The following is a 13,307-nucleotide window of genomic DNA, read 5'->3' as shown; positions in this document are numbered from 1 at the left end:
TTATTTTAATTTATATTTTATACCATTATGCTATACAGTGTCAAAGGCTTCCTCTATATCAAGAAAGCAGGCGATATTGCATTTCTTATGATCAAAGCTATCTATTATGGTTTCGATTAACATAACCAAATAATCTGTTGTTGCCGAAATTTTCTGAAACCATTTTGAACTTCGGGTAATTTTAATGATCTCCAGAAATGTTGAGGTCATACTGCTAATAATTTTGTCTACACAACTAGTTAGACTAATTGGCCGTTAACTTCTAGTTTATTCACTGGTTTTTCTTCCTTTGGAAACATAATAACACTTTCTTGCTTCCAAGAAACTGAGATGTAGCCATAGTTTAGAGATAAATTAAACAATGCTGTTAAATAGTCAAACAATCTATGAGGGCCTTTTAAAAGGATAATGACTTGTATTCCATCCTCACCTGGAGCTTCATTTTTGGTTTGTCTTATAGATGTAACCACTTCTATTTTTGTTATAAGTCTGTGTTATTTTACTTGCATAATCATTATTGTTTAATTTTGTGGATTTGTTATTATTACTGGGTTTCTGACTTAAGTGATAGCTATTATTCATTAAAATTCGCGGTACTGTAATGTTTTTCTCTAATGATATGTGCTGCCGTTAGTTTTCTCCCTCTCCACTTATTTCTTTTACGTGTAAAGCAATGGGTTAAATATACATTTTGATGCAAGTTTATGGCGCTAATTTTTGGTATTTTAACTTCCAAAAATATAATATATTGAAGTATGATATATGAATAAATTAAATTTCTTTGCCCTTGTCAGGTATTTATAAAAACAGCTAATATTAAAACCGCTAGGTATGAAAATAAACTTACGTCACGGTCATGTTAACATATGAATTTTGTGGAAGTACGAAGTTTGTCAGAAAGTATTTAGTTTGAAGCATTAAAAGCACCTGTTCGGAAACTTAAATATAGTAAAATTGTTTCGTTGTTCATCACAGACTTATATATATATATATATAAAAATGTCGGAATCGTACGGTGAGAGCTAATATATTTTATTATAAGTTAGGTTTAAATAGGCTATTACTATTAGTATTAATTTGCTACTACTACTTATTACTATTAGTTTCACTGCTACTGCTAGTTATAATTTATACAGGGACAACTTCAGGCCAGTGACTGTAAGTGTAATTTTTATTTATTAAACGTGGTGAATAAGTCGATGTGCTTTTTTAAATGTTTTCTCAGTACACACAGTAGAAGAAAGATCTAATAGTAATACTACTAGTAACTAAGTGAGTGAAAGTGTTACCATTATGAAGAGAATGTCAATACAGAACTAAATCATGGTATCAAGTAAAAATCCGTAAAAAGGTTAATAGCGTCTAAAACAATGGTTCCTATATTTTTGAGCATCTTATTTTTTCTCCAATTTTTTATATACATAGTTTAATACAAAATGGTAAAATATGTTTATGAAAGTGTGGTTATTTAGGCAGGGGTATATCTGGAATTTAGAAATTTTGATGGATGGGCCAAAAGCCCATTCAATCACAAAATCATGGCCAGGGGATCCAGGGCAATGTCCTTATAACAGATCAAGAACAGCAAAGCCCTCAAACCAAATTAATTTTAAGCAATTTTAAAAGCAATATTGACAAAGATGATTATTTCACATGAAATTTTTGTAATTAACAGTGAACAAAATTCTTTATGTTTATCAAGTGTTCACTAATTCAATTCATGTTTTCATTTTGTATAACTTAAGAAAATGAATTCAAAATATAAATGTTGGTGATGTATAAACTATAATAAATAAACAAATATATATACTTATTGACAGTTAGAAAATCAACATATTTGAGGTGTTAACTTTTTTCAAAAAGAGCAACAAAACTTGATATTCACTCACTGGGATACCTTCTTTTGCCATGCTGTAAACCACTATCATAGTGGCAGTACCCGCCTTCTGTTCTTCACTGAAAAATTTTTTTACAGCTACTTGCAGATTTTCATTTTCTTTGCTTGATTGCTTGTGTCCTTTAATTCATATGTGTTTTGTCAGTGTTGATGTTTTGGAATTATCCATACCTACTGACATCATATTCTTAAATTCTAACTTTCTGCAAAGTTTGCAATACATTTTATTGCTATCATAATCATTAAAAAGCCAAGAACCTCACAAGTTAGGGTTGCTTGTTTACCATAAGCACAATTTCTTTGTGATAAACATTTTCCCCCCCAATATGTAAGTTATAAACTTTTATCTTGTGTAATCTCATCTTGCCAGTTTTCAATTCATATAGCATTCAAGTGTTGTGATGACTTTACTCAAGTCAACCAGTAAAATTGTGTACTACTAACCAAAATGCACAATCCAAAAATATGAAAGTGTGAGATGCAGTAAGGGAAATATTCTTTTGCCAGTTTTCATTTTATGTGCTGAAGTGATGCATAGAATGAATTTTTTCGTACAATTTTATATTTATATGCTCGATATCTCAAATGCACAGTCAGTTCATTCTCTTTATGAGTTATAGTTTGGATTTTGCAGAGATTAGTTGTTTTTTACATGATTTTGTGTGCATCAGCTAAATTGGAAAAAATGATTTATTTTTGAATAGTCACAACTAAGAATCAGACTAAACTATTTGGAGGCCTTCTGTTTAGTGGTACTGTATGTGTCAGGATTAATATAAGATTTTATAAGAGTACCAGCATCTTGCAAACAGAAAAATTAAGCACAATTTTCTTAAAAGTAGGAAAATTTAAACATGAAAACTAGCTTTTTTTGTTGGAAAATTATAATTTCAAATCCTGAAAAATTAATTAATATTTGAACTACTTTAGATGTATTTAGTTTTAATCACACAAAATCATGAATACCAAATGGTAACTGAATTTTTTTTTGGAAACTGGAAAAACAGTTGAAATTAAGTATTTGCATTTATTAAGACTGAGAATGAGGCATTTGATAAGGATTTTACTAAAAATTATAAATTTCTAAAAATTCAAAGTCTATAGTGAATTTGTATGAAACATATTAAGTGTTAAATGAATTCTAATTTAGCCTATTTAAAACAAGGACAACAGTTTGTGACCAGTGAAGCTTGAGGAGTACTTAACAGAGCACACATTTTTCATATTTTCATAATTTCATTAATGTTTTTCATAAAACAGCGAATTGAAATTTGAAAGACTAGCTTTCATAATATATAATTGATTAGTCTTCTACATTTTTAAATGTTTCACTAATAATATGATAAAACAAGTCTATTTTATCACCATTTGAAAACAAAAATATATTTGGGTAGACAATGCTTAAACTTTCATCAGGCATGCCTGATTTTGTGTACCAGTTGATACACCACATTTTTCTCATCAACATGAACTAGTAGTTCTGAAAATAGAAACAATTGAATGGTGAGAGTTATTAATAAGTGCAGATGACTCAAGGATCATTTGTATGAATGGTCACAATATAGTAGACAAAAAGCATGAAACTACTGATTGTATGGCCCTGGTGGATTGTGTAGGCCCTACTTTCAAAGAAACCCTGAATAAGCCTATGTTAGTCCTATGTGTCTAACATGTATTACAACTACTTACTTCTTACAGACATCATAAAGATTCTTTAATTTTTACTGTTGCAAGATATCTGTGAAGAATTTTCTGTACAATACATGTATATGTTAAAGGAAGTTTTTCGTACAGAAGGTATTATATATATATATTTTTTTTTAGTTTGGAAAGAAATACACATGGCTGGAGAATGCATCATGTATTCGTTAATACATTATATTTTAAGTGGATAGTAACATATTTACTTAAAGCTCTTCAGCACATGATATCTGTTTGTTTCTCTCTTAAAAGTAGTAGCTGATTGGCAGTCATATTTATTATGAGGATTACCTGCATAAGATTAAGAAGATAGATAGTGTCAAACTGGTTGTTATTAAACAATGCCATGTTCAACTCGACTTGAAGTTTGTCCTGGTAGAAATGAATTATGCTGTTCTACCTTTCTGGTTTACATCAAAATATTTCTTTCTGGAAGTAGTTTGCAGCTCTCCTTCTTTAATGAGAAAGCATATATTTAATTTGGCTATAGAAATATAACTATAAGTGATAATTATTATTGCAAACTACTAATTTCAACTTGTAACTTACATAATAGGGTTCACACTGTATACATAGGAAATCTTTGAAAGCTACAACTGAATAGATTGGATACAACAGTGATTATAATGAATTATGATTGAAAATGTTATGAGTCATTGAAAAAAAACAACCTTTCTGGAATGGTAAAACTTTAACTGACCATTGACCATTACTAGCTTGAAAATTAAGATGTATGTTGGAAATTTCTATTTTCTGAGACAATACACACCTCTACACACAACTAAGCTATCTTTCCCATATGTCTGCCTTAGTGATTTGCAATGCCAATTTGCATTTGCATGTGAATTTTGCTACTGCATAATGACATTTTTATGCAGCAAAAGCTCTCCACCAGTAGAAGGGTGACACACCTCCTTGCACACTAACTCCCTCTTATGCTTTTGCATTCATAGATATTCATTCTTTTCATTGGCACTGAACACATCAGACATGTTTTTTCTTTTTCAATCTAACAAGATTTGCAATGTTTATTGAACTTAATTTCCTTCATTTTTCTACAATCTAGGAACAACTAGTTCATGTAACTTCTTCTAGTACTTGCATGGGTGAATAGTTTCCTCACACAGGTTATATAATGACTATGGCTGATGGAGGCGTTTTCTTTGGGGATAAAGTGATGACCCTTGTGCTTTATGCAGCCAGAACCTTCAGCTGCACTCTCTTCTTCAGGCATTCCTTCCACTCATTTGAGGGGAGAATGAGGAGGAAAAACTTGATTGTTTTCTTCTCCTGGTTATGCTTTGGAAACTTCTTTCTCTGTTGAAGATAAACCTTAAACTTTCTTGCATTATTAGGATTTAATTTCCCAGGTAAGCACCATTTTTTCTCTTTCATTTTTTTTCATATTGTTATTCTTGTTCCCTACTTCTTAATCCAAACTCTTAAATAATTTGTTTACCTTCTCCTTGACCAATTATGCTCCTGCAACCTTAAGTCTCACTCTCTCTATCTAACTGACTCTTATATCCTTGATTTTAGTCATTCTGAATCCTCTTTTGCAATTCCCATGTTTGGGATTGCCCTTGCCTGATTTTTCTGGGGGTCATAATGTTTGGTGTCAGTTTTGCCCCTATATGCCCAATATCTGTGTCTTCACCTTATTCTTTTTACTATACTTCTTTACCTCTCCTCTCTACACTTCAAGTCTGAGGCACACCACTGTGCCCAGAGAAATTTGCAGGTGATTTTCTTTCCCATCACTTCTCCACTGTAGCCTGTTCTACTTGTACCATTTCCCTGCTCACTCTGCTCATTCTTGCAGGGAATTGTTGGGTGGTATTCCAAGTTTGACTTCTGTTTTCTCTTCTACAAGATCTTAACCTGGACCCTTTTGTTTATTCTGAAGTTTTGGAGGTATTCCTGATTTGATTGAATTGCAGGCTGACACTGCCCATCATTATTACTTGCTTTCATCTCTTGTTTCCACACTGTTCCAACCTCAACCCTCTACCATTGTAATTCAACTTAGTCCTCAGTTTTCCATCTTTGATTCTCACTTCCCAGCTTTCTTCTTCTACCCAGTGTCAGATTTGTCGAGCTTGTCAGTGGCAATTAAGTTGAGTCAGTTCCTGTGAGTGCCCAGCTGTCATGGTTTGAGCTTCTGTGGTCACCCCTTTTTTCATCCTGCACACTCTTACCCAGTCTCCTATTGAGCCATTGGCAAACTTCAACCTATACCACCTTTCTCTTATCACATATTTCATCTTACTTCTTGCCTGGCCACCATTGTTCAACTATCTATGCTATTGACTTTTCCATATCTCCTTTCCATCAATCTTTCCATACATTTTTTTTTATCCAAAGTCTTCAGCTTCACAGGAAGGAGATCAGTCCTTTTCTCCTGTCTCTCTTTCTTCTATTCCAGACCTCTAAGATCAGTCATACCCATACAGACTTTGTGCCTTGTTCATGCATTTGTTCCTAATTAGCTTGTACCTCTCAATTTCATAGCTCTTGTCTTTGACTCTACATTTCCTGCAGTTTCTCTTCCTCCAGAGATATATTTCCTTCTACCCTTACAGGTAGGGTCCATCAATTTCTATGTTTGGTCTACTCCTCATTGGGGGTTGGTGCTTACAGATGGTTCCATATTTCATCCCATCAGATTTGTCACCTCACTCATTCTCTTACCTCTAATATTCGATGGCCTCTGGACAAGATCCTTCATGCTGGCATGTGGACTACCTCTCACACCTTCATTGCCCACTGTCTTCACCATCTGGCTATTTCACTTCTTAAAGGTTACCCCTGTCTTCATTCACTATCATGCTTACAGGATCCTATTAGATGAATGGTGGTACCTCCTAGGGTATACTTATTTCCCAAAATTCTGCATTGATCTAGGATAATATAAAGCACTCATACCATCCACCCTGGCTCCATATATGCCCACTTTTTATATTGGGTGTTCCACAAAACTGCTTGAGATATCTTTGTAGTATAATTATATATCTCACTACTGTATGATACAAACCATACCTATTCCATGGACTATCATGGAAAAACCAACACCAGGGGGTAATCTGTTTGCTTCCCAGGCTTTTAAAAATAGGGAATGTGGTCACCTGTTGCATGGTCTCTCATAAAAGACATTTCTGTGTCAATTGTGCTCTCCTTCTGCAGCTGATGTCTGTTCTGTTGAGTTGAGGGAAGCACACACACCATTCCACACTCAATGGCATGAAATCTGTGCCCTTCTTCTGCAGTAGGTGTCAGTCCATTATTGTGACAGTAGAGTCAAGGTGAACACTGGTACGGTCTTAATGTCCCCCAACCATGCAATACATATTGGCTCTCCGACCTCTTCTGTGCAAGTAATTGGATGGCCATGTTCTTATTCTGCCCATTCCTTTTTCCTTGGCAAAGAGTATGAGTATAACCTGTAAGAGATGAGATGTAGTCTCCCACAAGTGTGCCTTTATGGAGTTCCTGCCATCAGGTTTCAAACTCCATGAGTTTCCTTGAGATGCTTTTTGAAGGGAACACATCTAGGTAAATCTTTGCACTAGCCCTTCCACCACTTCAATATGGGATTCTAGCTTAATTGTGTGAAGAGGGTGTATTGTCTTGGAAGTTAACATTTTCTTTATTGGAAATTGTATTTCCGATAGATACTCAACCTCCTCACACACATTCTCACTTCCAGTGCACCTTAGTATTCCATGCCTTGTCAAAGAATGAAGATTCATGAGTGCAAAAGCCTAGAGGGAGTTAGTGTGGAAGGAGGAGTGTTGCCCTCTTGTTGGTTGAGGGCTTTTTCTGCATAATGTTATTATGCAGTAGTGCAATTTACAAGAAATCTAGTGATATTAGGTGGGAGTTGCCTAAAGACTAGTGGCATGCAAATCTCTAAGGCAGACACATGGAGAATATTGCTTAATTGTGTCAAGAGGTGAGTAGCTATTGGAAATTTACTTGCAGGTAAGAAAAATGTTAACTTTAACATTGATAACATTTAGTAAAGCTATTCTAATCATACTTGCTTAAAAACTGATCAGTTTTCAAAACTAGATGCACTGTGACTAACTGGAGCCATAGTCATTCCATCAGGATTTGGTTGTGTAAATATGGTGGGATTTTTTAGGGTAGAGGGTAGGGTAGTGGTTATTACCCATTACAAAGAAATTGTCTTTGAAAGAATCAGGTAAGTTCAGAGATTTATTGCATTTATGTAAAAATTATGAATCAAAATAATCAGGAAATTATTTCACTTAGAACTGTCAATAATAAGAAAGTTTCAAACTTAGAGGTATTTGTATTTTTTACCCCAGTGGCAAATATTTTCTGGCTGAAACAGTGTTTAGAACCCTATAACAAATACATATTTAATTATTTTAAATTTAATTCCTCTAAATGTGCACAAAATATCTCAAAAACTGCAATCCTCTTGTTTTTGATCAATAGAAAAAAAAATGTTCTTTATATTTCAGATTTTCTCTTCAAGTTCTTGGTTATTGGAAGTGCAGGTACTGGCAAGTCCTGCTTACTTCATCAGTTTATTGAAAATAAATGTAAGTTTGCTATGTTCATTAAGTGGCTAATAGGTTTCTTAGCCTAATTTTAATAAATCTTTATCTTGGACGTGTTTTTTAAAATATGATTTTTATATTTTTCTAAGATATGTAAACACATTTTTAGTACAGTTAATTCTTTTATACTGAGAAATTACACTTAACTATTCATACATAATACTTATATCTGTAAAGCACCAAACTTTAAAAGTTTATGACTTATACATTTCAGACTAATAAAGATAAAAATTACTATGTACAGCACTTGATAGGAGTATGCTGTTTTCAGTTACCAAAATATTGAAATAATTCATGATATTTAAGCAAGTATATAAAGTAGAGCTAGGTGATTAACTCAAATAATTGAAATAATCGATTACTTATGAGCATTGATTAGTGTTGCATAATATACTAAATTTATAAAAATTACAATTAAATCACTTGTCATTTAAAATCAACTTACTGAAATTATTGTTTGATTATTACTGTTTGTAATTATTTCATCTATTCAAATAGATTATTGCCATTATGATTTCTCATTATTATTTTTTATTTATTTTGAGGTTGTTCAGCTTAAACAGTTGGTGTTGCAACTCATGAAAATAATTAAAACTAGTATTTTTGATTATTATTATTATTTTCAACTATCCAAGTCTCATGTGAAAATAATTAATTAGTTGAATATAATGAATTAATGAGCCTAACAATTAATCAGTTATGAAATTCCACTAATTGCTCAGCTTTAATATAAAGTACGTTAATTATCAATCAACTTTGATCTTGCATTTAATTTATGATTACTTGAAAGAGATCACTGAAAAAAATTTGGTTAACAGTTAAAGCTGAGTCCAATCACACAATTGGTGTTGAGTTTGGGTCGAAAGTAGTGAATGTCGGAGGTCGATCAGTCAAGCTACAGATATGGGACACAGCAGGCCAGGAACGTTTCAGGTTAGGTTGTTTATTTCTTCACACCTCAGTAACATTTCCTGTAATAGGTGCATTTTTTTGTCCCAGAAATTTGTACATTGTAAACCTTTTTTTTTTTTTGACAATTTTCAACTGAATTTTGTCAAGCTTTGTTATTAAGGTTGCCTATGATGTAGACATTATACAGGGAAAGACTTTGTTGCATATAGGTGCTTAGCCCAGCACTAAAACAGTGGAATCAATGTGTGATTTTGTGGTTATAACTATCCTGTCAACCCCTACCCCATATGTGAACCTGATAAAGTAAATTTTTTAATAAAAAAAACATCAAAATACCTCATAATATGTAATGCTTTAAAATTCAATTCAATATATCTTTAAAGGATGTAATGCAAAAGTCTGGTAAAAATTATGAGAACAAACACTTGATAAAATGATTTTCAAGAAATTTTTCTTGAGTCAGAACAGCTGAAGTTCTGTTGGTGCTTTGTGAAAAGTTATATACTGGGTAAACATTTTAAACTTGCTTTTTTCATGATTACTTAAGGATTAGAAAACAAACTTTAAATCAGTGCATGTGAAAGTTCACTGAATTGGAGAATACATCAAAGGTGACAATTTATCATTCCTTTGTCAATGGGCAGATGTCGCTACTTGAGTTTCGCTAGTAGAGTACTAAACTAAAAGTTTTATACAATAGCAATGATAACTATAATCAACATGAAAAGGTAAAATTTATATGAAGTAATTGCAACCTGCCTAAGTCTGCTCCAGTACATATATAATAAAAAAATTGCTATTATCATTCAAATGAGATACACATACAACTCCTTTAAACTGAATTTTTAAGAAGTATTTTTCTGTTTTGTATAATCAGAACCTTTTGTTGTTTTTAATGGAATTTCATCAAATATTGTTGGAATTATCCATAACCTGGAGGCATTTAGATATTTCAGAGTAAAGACAGTTAACTGGAATCTTAAACATTTTCTAATATTTCCATATTGTGTAATAAGTTCTTCCTGAAACATAGGTAATCCTCATGAGCTTATTTTGCATTCAGCCTGTTCATTACAAGAAATTTCTGAAGAGCAACATAGTTTTAGAACATTTGAAAGTTAATTATTTTAAATGACATGAGGCATAAGAAACAAAAATTTTGTTTTTTGTTTGATAAAACTTTAAAATTTGTTTTGTTTGAAAGAGAGAGTCAACCAGTTCATTTTCTGAAAAGGTATGGTGATTGCATTATATACCTATATTTAAACAACACATTTTTATGGTTTTTACATATGTTGACAATTTATAACTAGTTACTGTTTTTAATCACAAGGTTAGCATTTTCATATCCTCTACTGTACAATCATCTCCTCGTTGATCTCACAAAAGTAATAGAATTCAAAGAGATCAATAGTATTGATATGTCTTGTGCTACTTTGTTTTAAGAATTTGTTTAGTCAGATATGTTTTTATCAATTTGTGAAAGTCAAAATCTCTATGAAATAGTTATTCTATTAAGAAATTTAAAAGAGTGCTTTCCTGAAAAAAAAACACAAATGTTAGAATAGTTGTTTCGAATGCAGTACATTACCTGTTTTCACATGTACTGAATTTCCCATTCAGTATTGCTCTCTGTGTGCAAAAAATTGTTCACATGCCATAAGCCTTGAACTCCCACGATCAATATGGTTCATCTGTATTTTGCAACATACCCTCCTGACGCATATGACTCCCTCTATTTGATTCTACCAAACTATCACTTCTCATCAGGCAGTGATCGAGTGGAGATGTTTTTTAGTTGTGCTCTTTTCAGGTGTTAATTTAATATTTTTTTTTGCAAAGTAGTGATTTACTTTATTTATTCATTTGCTACAATTAATTTTTTCTGTATTAGCTTGCAATGAGGGGTTCCAGTCAGATTTGATTTGGTTTGATGTGAACTTGCACAATGGCACATCCCCTCATACTGTTATTCGGGTGTCATGTTCCCGGATGTATGGTTGGTTGTGGATTTGCACATTTGTGCCCTGTTTAGTAGATTAATTTGACATTTATATAATTCCATCTACTCAACTTAAGGTAAAGACGATGTGTACCTTGCTCCTATCATGGATTGTAATCTTGATGCTGCTTGGTTTTGGACTAGAGTTGACTGGTCATGTATGGTCTGTCGTGTCCTAACCACTCTACATCTTGGAGCACATCCATTTTAGATTTTCCCACATTCCTGTCTGTAGATGGTTCTTGTACAGTCTTTCTTCACCGGGATTGAGATTCTAGTATATTATTGTTTGGGTTCAAACCCACCAAGTTTTTCTATCTTATTTGGTTGTGCTCCTCCCACTTTCTGCCCATGTATACAACACCTATTTGTACACTGGGTGCACAGTATACTTAGTACAGAAATGGTGCAGTCTCCCTCATGTGTTTCTCTCCCAATGGGGATCACACTTCATGGGTATTCTTTGAAAGCTTTCGAAGGATACTTATTTCTACCCCTTGCACCACTCCCTCTGCCTATTCAATGTGGGATTCTGAAGTAATGTATCAGAAGTTTTTATTTTCCAATACTGAAAATATATTTCTGATAAGTACTTACCTTCTCTTGCACTTTCCACCATTCCTCCCCACTGAAAACCAGTGCTTTCTTTTCTGCCTAATTTCAAAGTGGTAGTTTGGTAGAATTGAATAGAGGGAGTCACATGCATCAGGCGGGTGTGTCACACTCCTGTTGATGGAGGGCTGTCGCATGATGATTTACATGTAAGACTCAGTTGAACCACATTGATCGTGGGGTACGTGGGAGTTCAAGGTTTGTGGCACGCAAAAAAAAAATATATATATATAGAAGGCAGCACTGAATGATAATAGCTATACATGTGAGAGTGGGTAAGTACCCGTCAAAAATTTATTTTCAGTACAGGAAAATAATAACTTTTGTAACATTTGAAAGTTCCATCATCGAGGAAAAATTTCTCCCTTTTTTGCTTCTTCTAGAGAGAAAAGAGGCACTTATGAGGTGATATTTTGAAGAAAAAAATAATTTTATCTGGAAAACATTTACTTTTTTGTATTTCTTTAAGCTAAAATAATAGAAACAACCATCATGCTAGTTTTGTTTCTTTGTGTTACAGGTCTGTGACTAGGAGTTATTACAGAGGTGCTGCTGGTGCCTTGTTAGTGTATGATATCACCAGGTATGGAATGACAGTTATATTCTTGCTAATAAAATATGTAGTTAAGTTGGTAATAAAAAAAAACATACATGTATGTATGTTGGTCAGTAAAACAGTTTATGGCATCTAAATGGAAGATTTATTTTCTCACGAAAGGATACAAAATTTTTAACACTTTCCAGACTGTAAAGCACTATTCAGGTGTTGAGTGTATATCTGCTTACCAAATTTAAAGCTTAAGTAAAAAAAAATTGATTCTAACCATTGCAACAAATTTTTAACTAAGAATAATCATTGAATTGATACTTATCATTTTGTAACATATCTAGTTCTGTGAGGGAAGCGAGGCAAAGTTGAGTATAAAAATCAGGGTACAAACATTCTTCACATATGTACTATAAATATTAAGCCATACCAGAATGGTAAGTTTCCAATATCAAGGAAAACTTTGTCTGTCTGTGGACACATCTTCTCCTAAATGAATTGATCAATCCAGACCAAACTTGGCATGCTAATTTAGTAGTCCAAAAGCAAATCAGTGTGATTTTAAACTTTCCCACATGTTGGAAATTAAAAATATTTTATAGAATAATCCATTTATAATTACTGCAGTAGTTATTGTAAATAGTTGAGTTTGAAGAAAACCTACACCACAACAAAATTCTAGAAGCCAAAGATTGTAAATAAAATTTTCAGCATTTTGGCTTGTTTCCCTCAATAACCAAAATATACAGTAATAAAATATCCAGCTACAATTGGGAAAATAAAGATATTGCTTCTGTTTAAGTTTCCTGCTCTTTTCTGATTCATATTTTTTAACTTCAGTATATATATTAGGATTAGAATAAGCAATTAACCCTTTCAAGATGGGTCATGGGTGGAAGGCCATGTCATCTCATTTGTTGACTAGCATTCAAAATTTTATTGAACTACTATTTCATGAACTTATGTCATTAAGTTTGGGATGAAGCTGTAGATTATAATTCAAATTTTAGAACTATACATTACTAAATTTCATAATTTAAAAGTAAA

At 32.8% G+C, this 13,307-nt stretch overlaps 1 protein-coding gene across 1 annotated transcript; it reads left to right on the top strand.

Annotated features, from left to right (window-relative positions):
• The first annotated feature begins 863 nt into the window (after positions 1-863).
• Positions 864-12,933, top strand: LOC106461567 (ras-related protein Rab-4B). Its single transcript, XM_013921404.2, has 4 exons — positions 864-1,015; positions 8,089-8,169; positions 9,006-9,120; positions 12,234-12,933. Exons 1-4 carry the CDS (start codon positions 1,000-1,002, stop codon positions 12,403-12,405), a joined length of 384 nt encoding a protein of 127 aa, XP_013776858.2. The 5' UTR covers positions 864-999; the 3' UTR covers positions 12,406-12,933.
• Positions 12,934-13,307: the final 374 nt, after the last annotated feature.

The sequence above is a fragment of the Limulus polyphemus genome, unplaced genomic scaffold (genome assembly GCF_000517525.1).
Source record: "Limulus polyphemus unplaced genomic scaffold, Limulus_polyphemus-2.1.2 Scaffold988, whole genome shotgun sequence".
NCBI classification, from domain to species: Eukaryota; Metazoa; Arthropoda; class Merostomata; order Xiphosura; family Limulidae; genus Limulus; species Limulus polyphemus.
This window is presented reverse-complemented; position numbering and strand designations above follow the sequence as displayed.

Excerpts from the sequence above, each read along its gene's own strand:
- LOC106461567 (XM_013921404.2), top strand. Across the intron at positions 8,170-9,005 it reads TCAGTTTATTGAAAATAAAT|TTAAAGCTGAGTCCAATCAC; the intron begins GTAAGTTTGCTA and ends TTTGGTTAACAG. Across the intron at positions 9,121-12,233 it reads GCAGGCCAGGAACGTTTCAG|GTCTGTGACTAGGAGTTATT; the intron begins GTTAGGTTGTTT and ends TTTGTGTTACAG.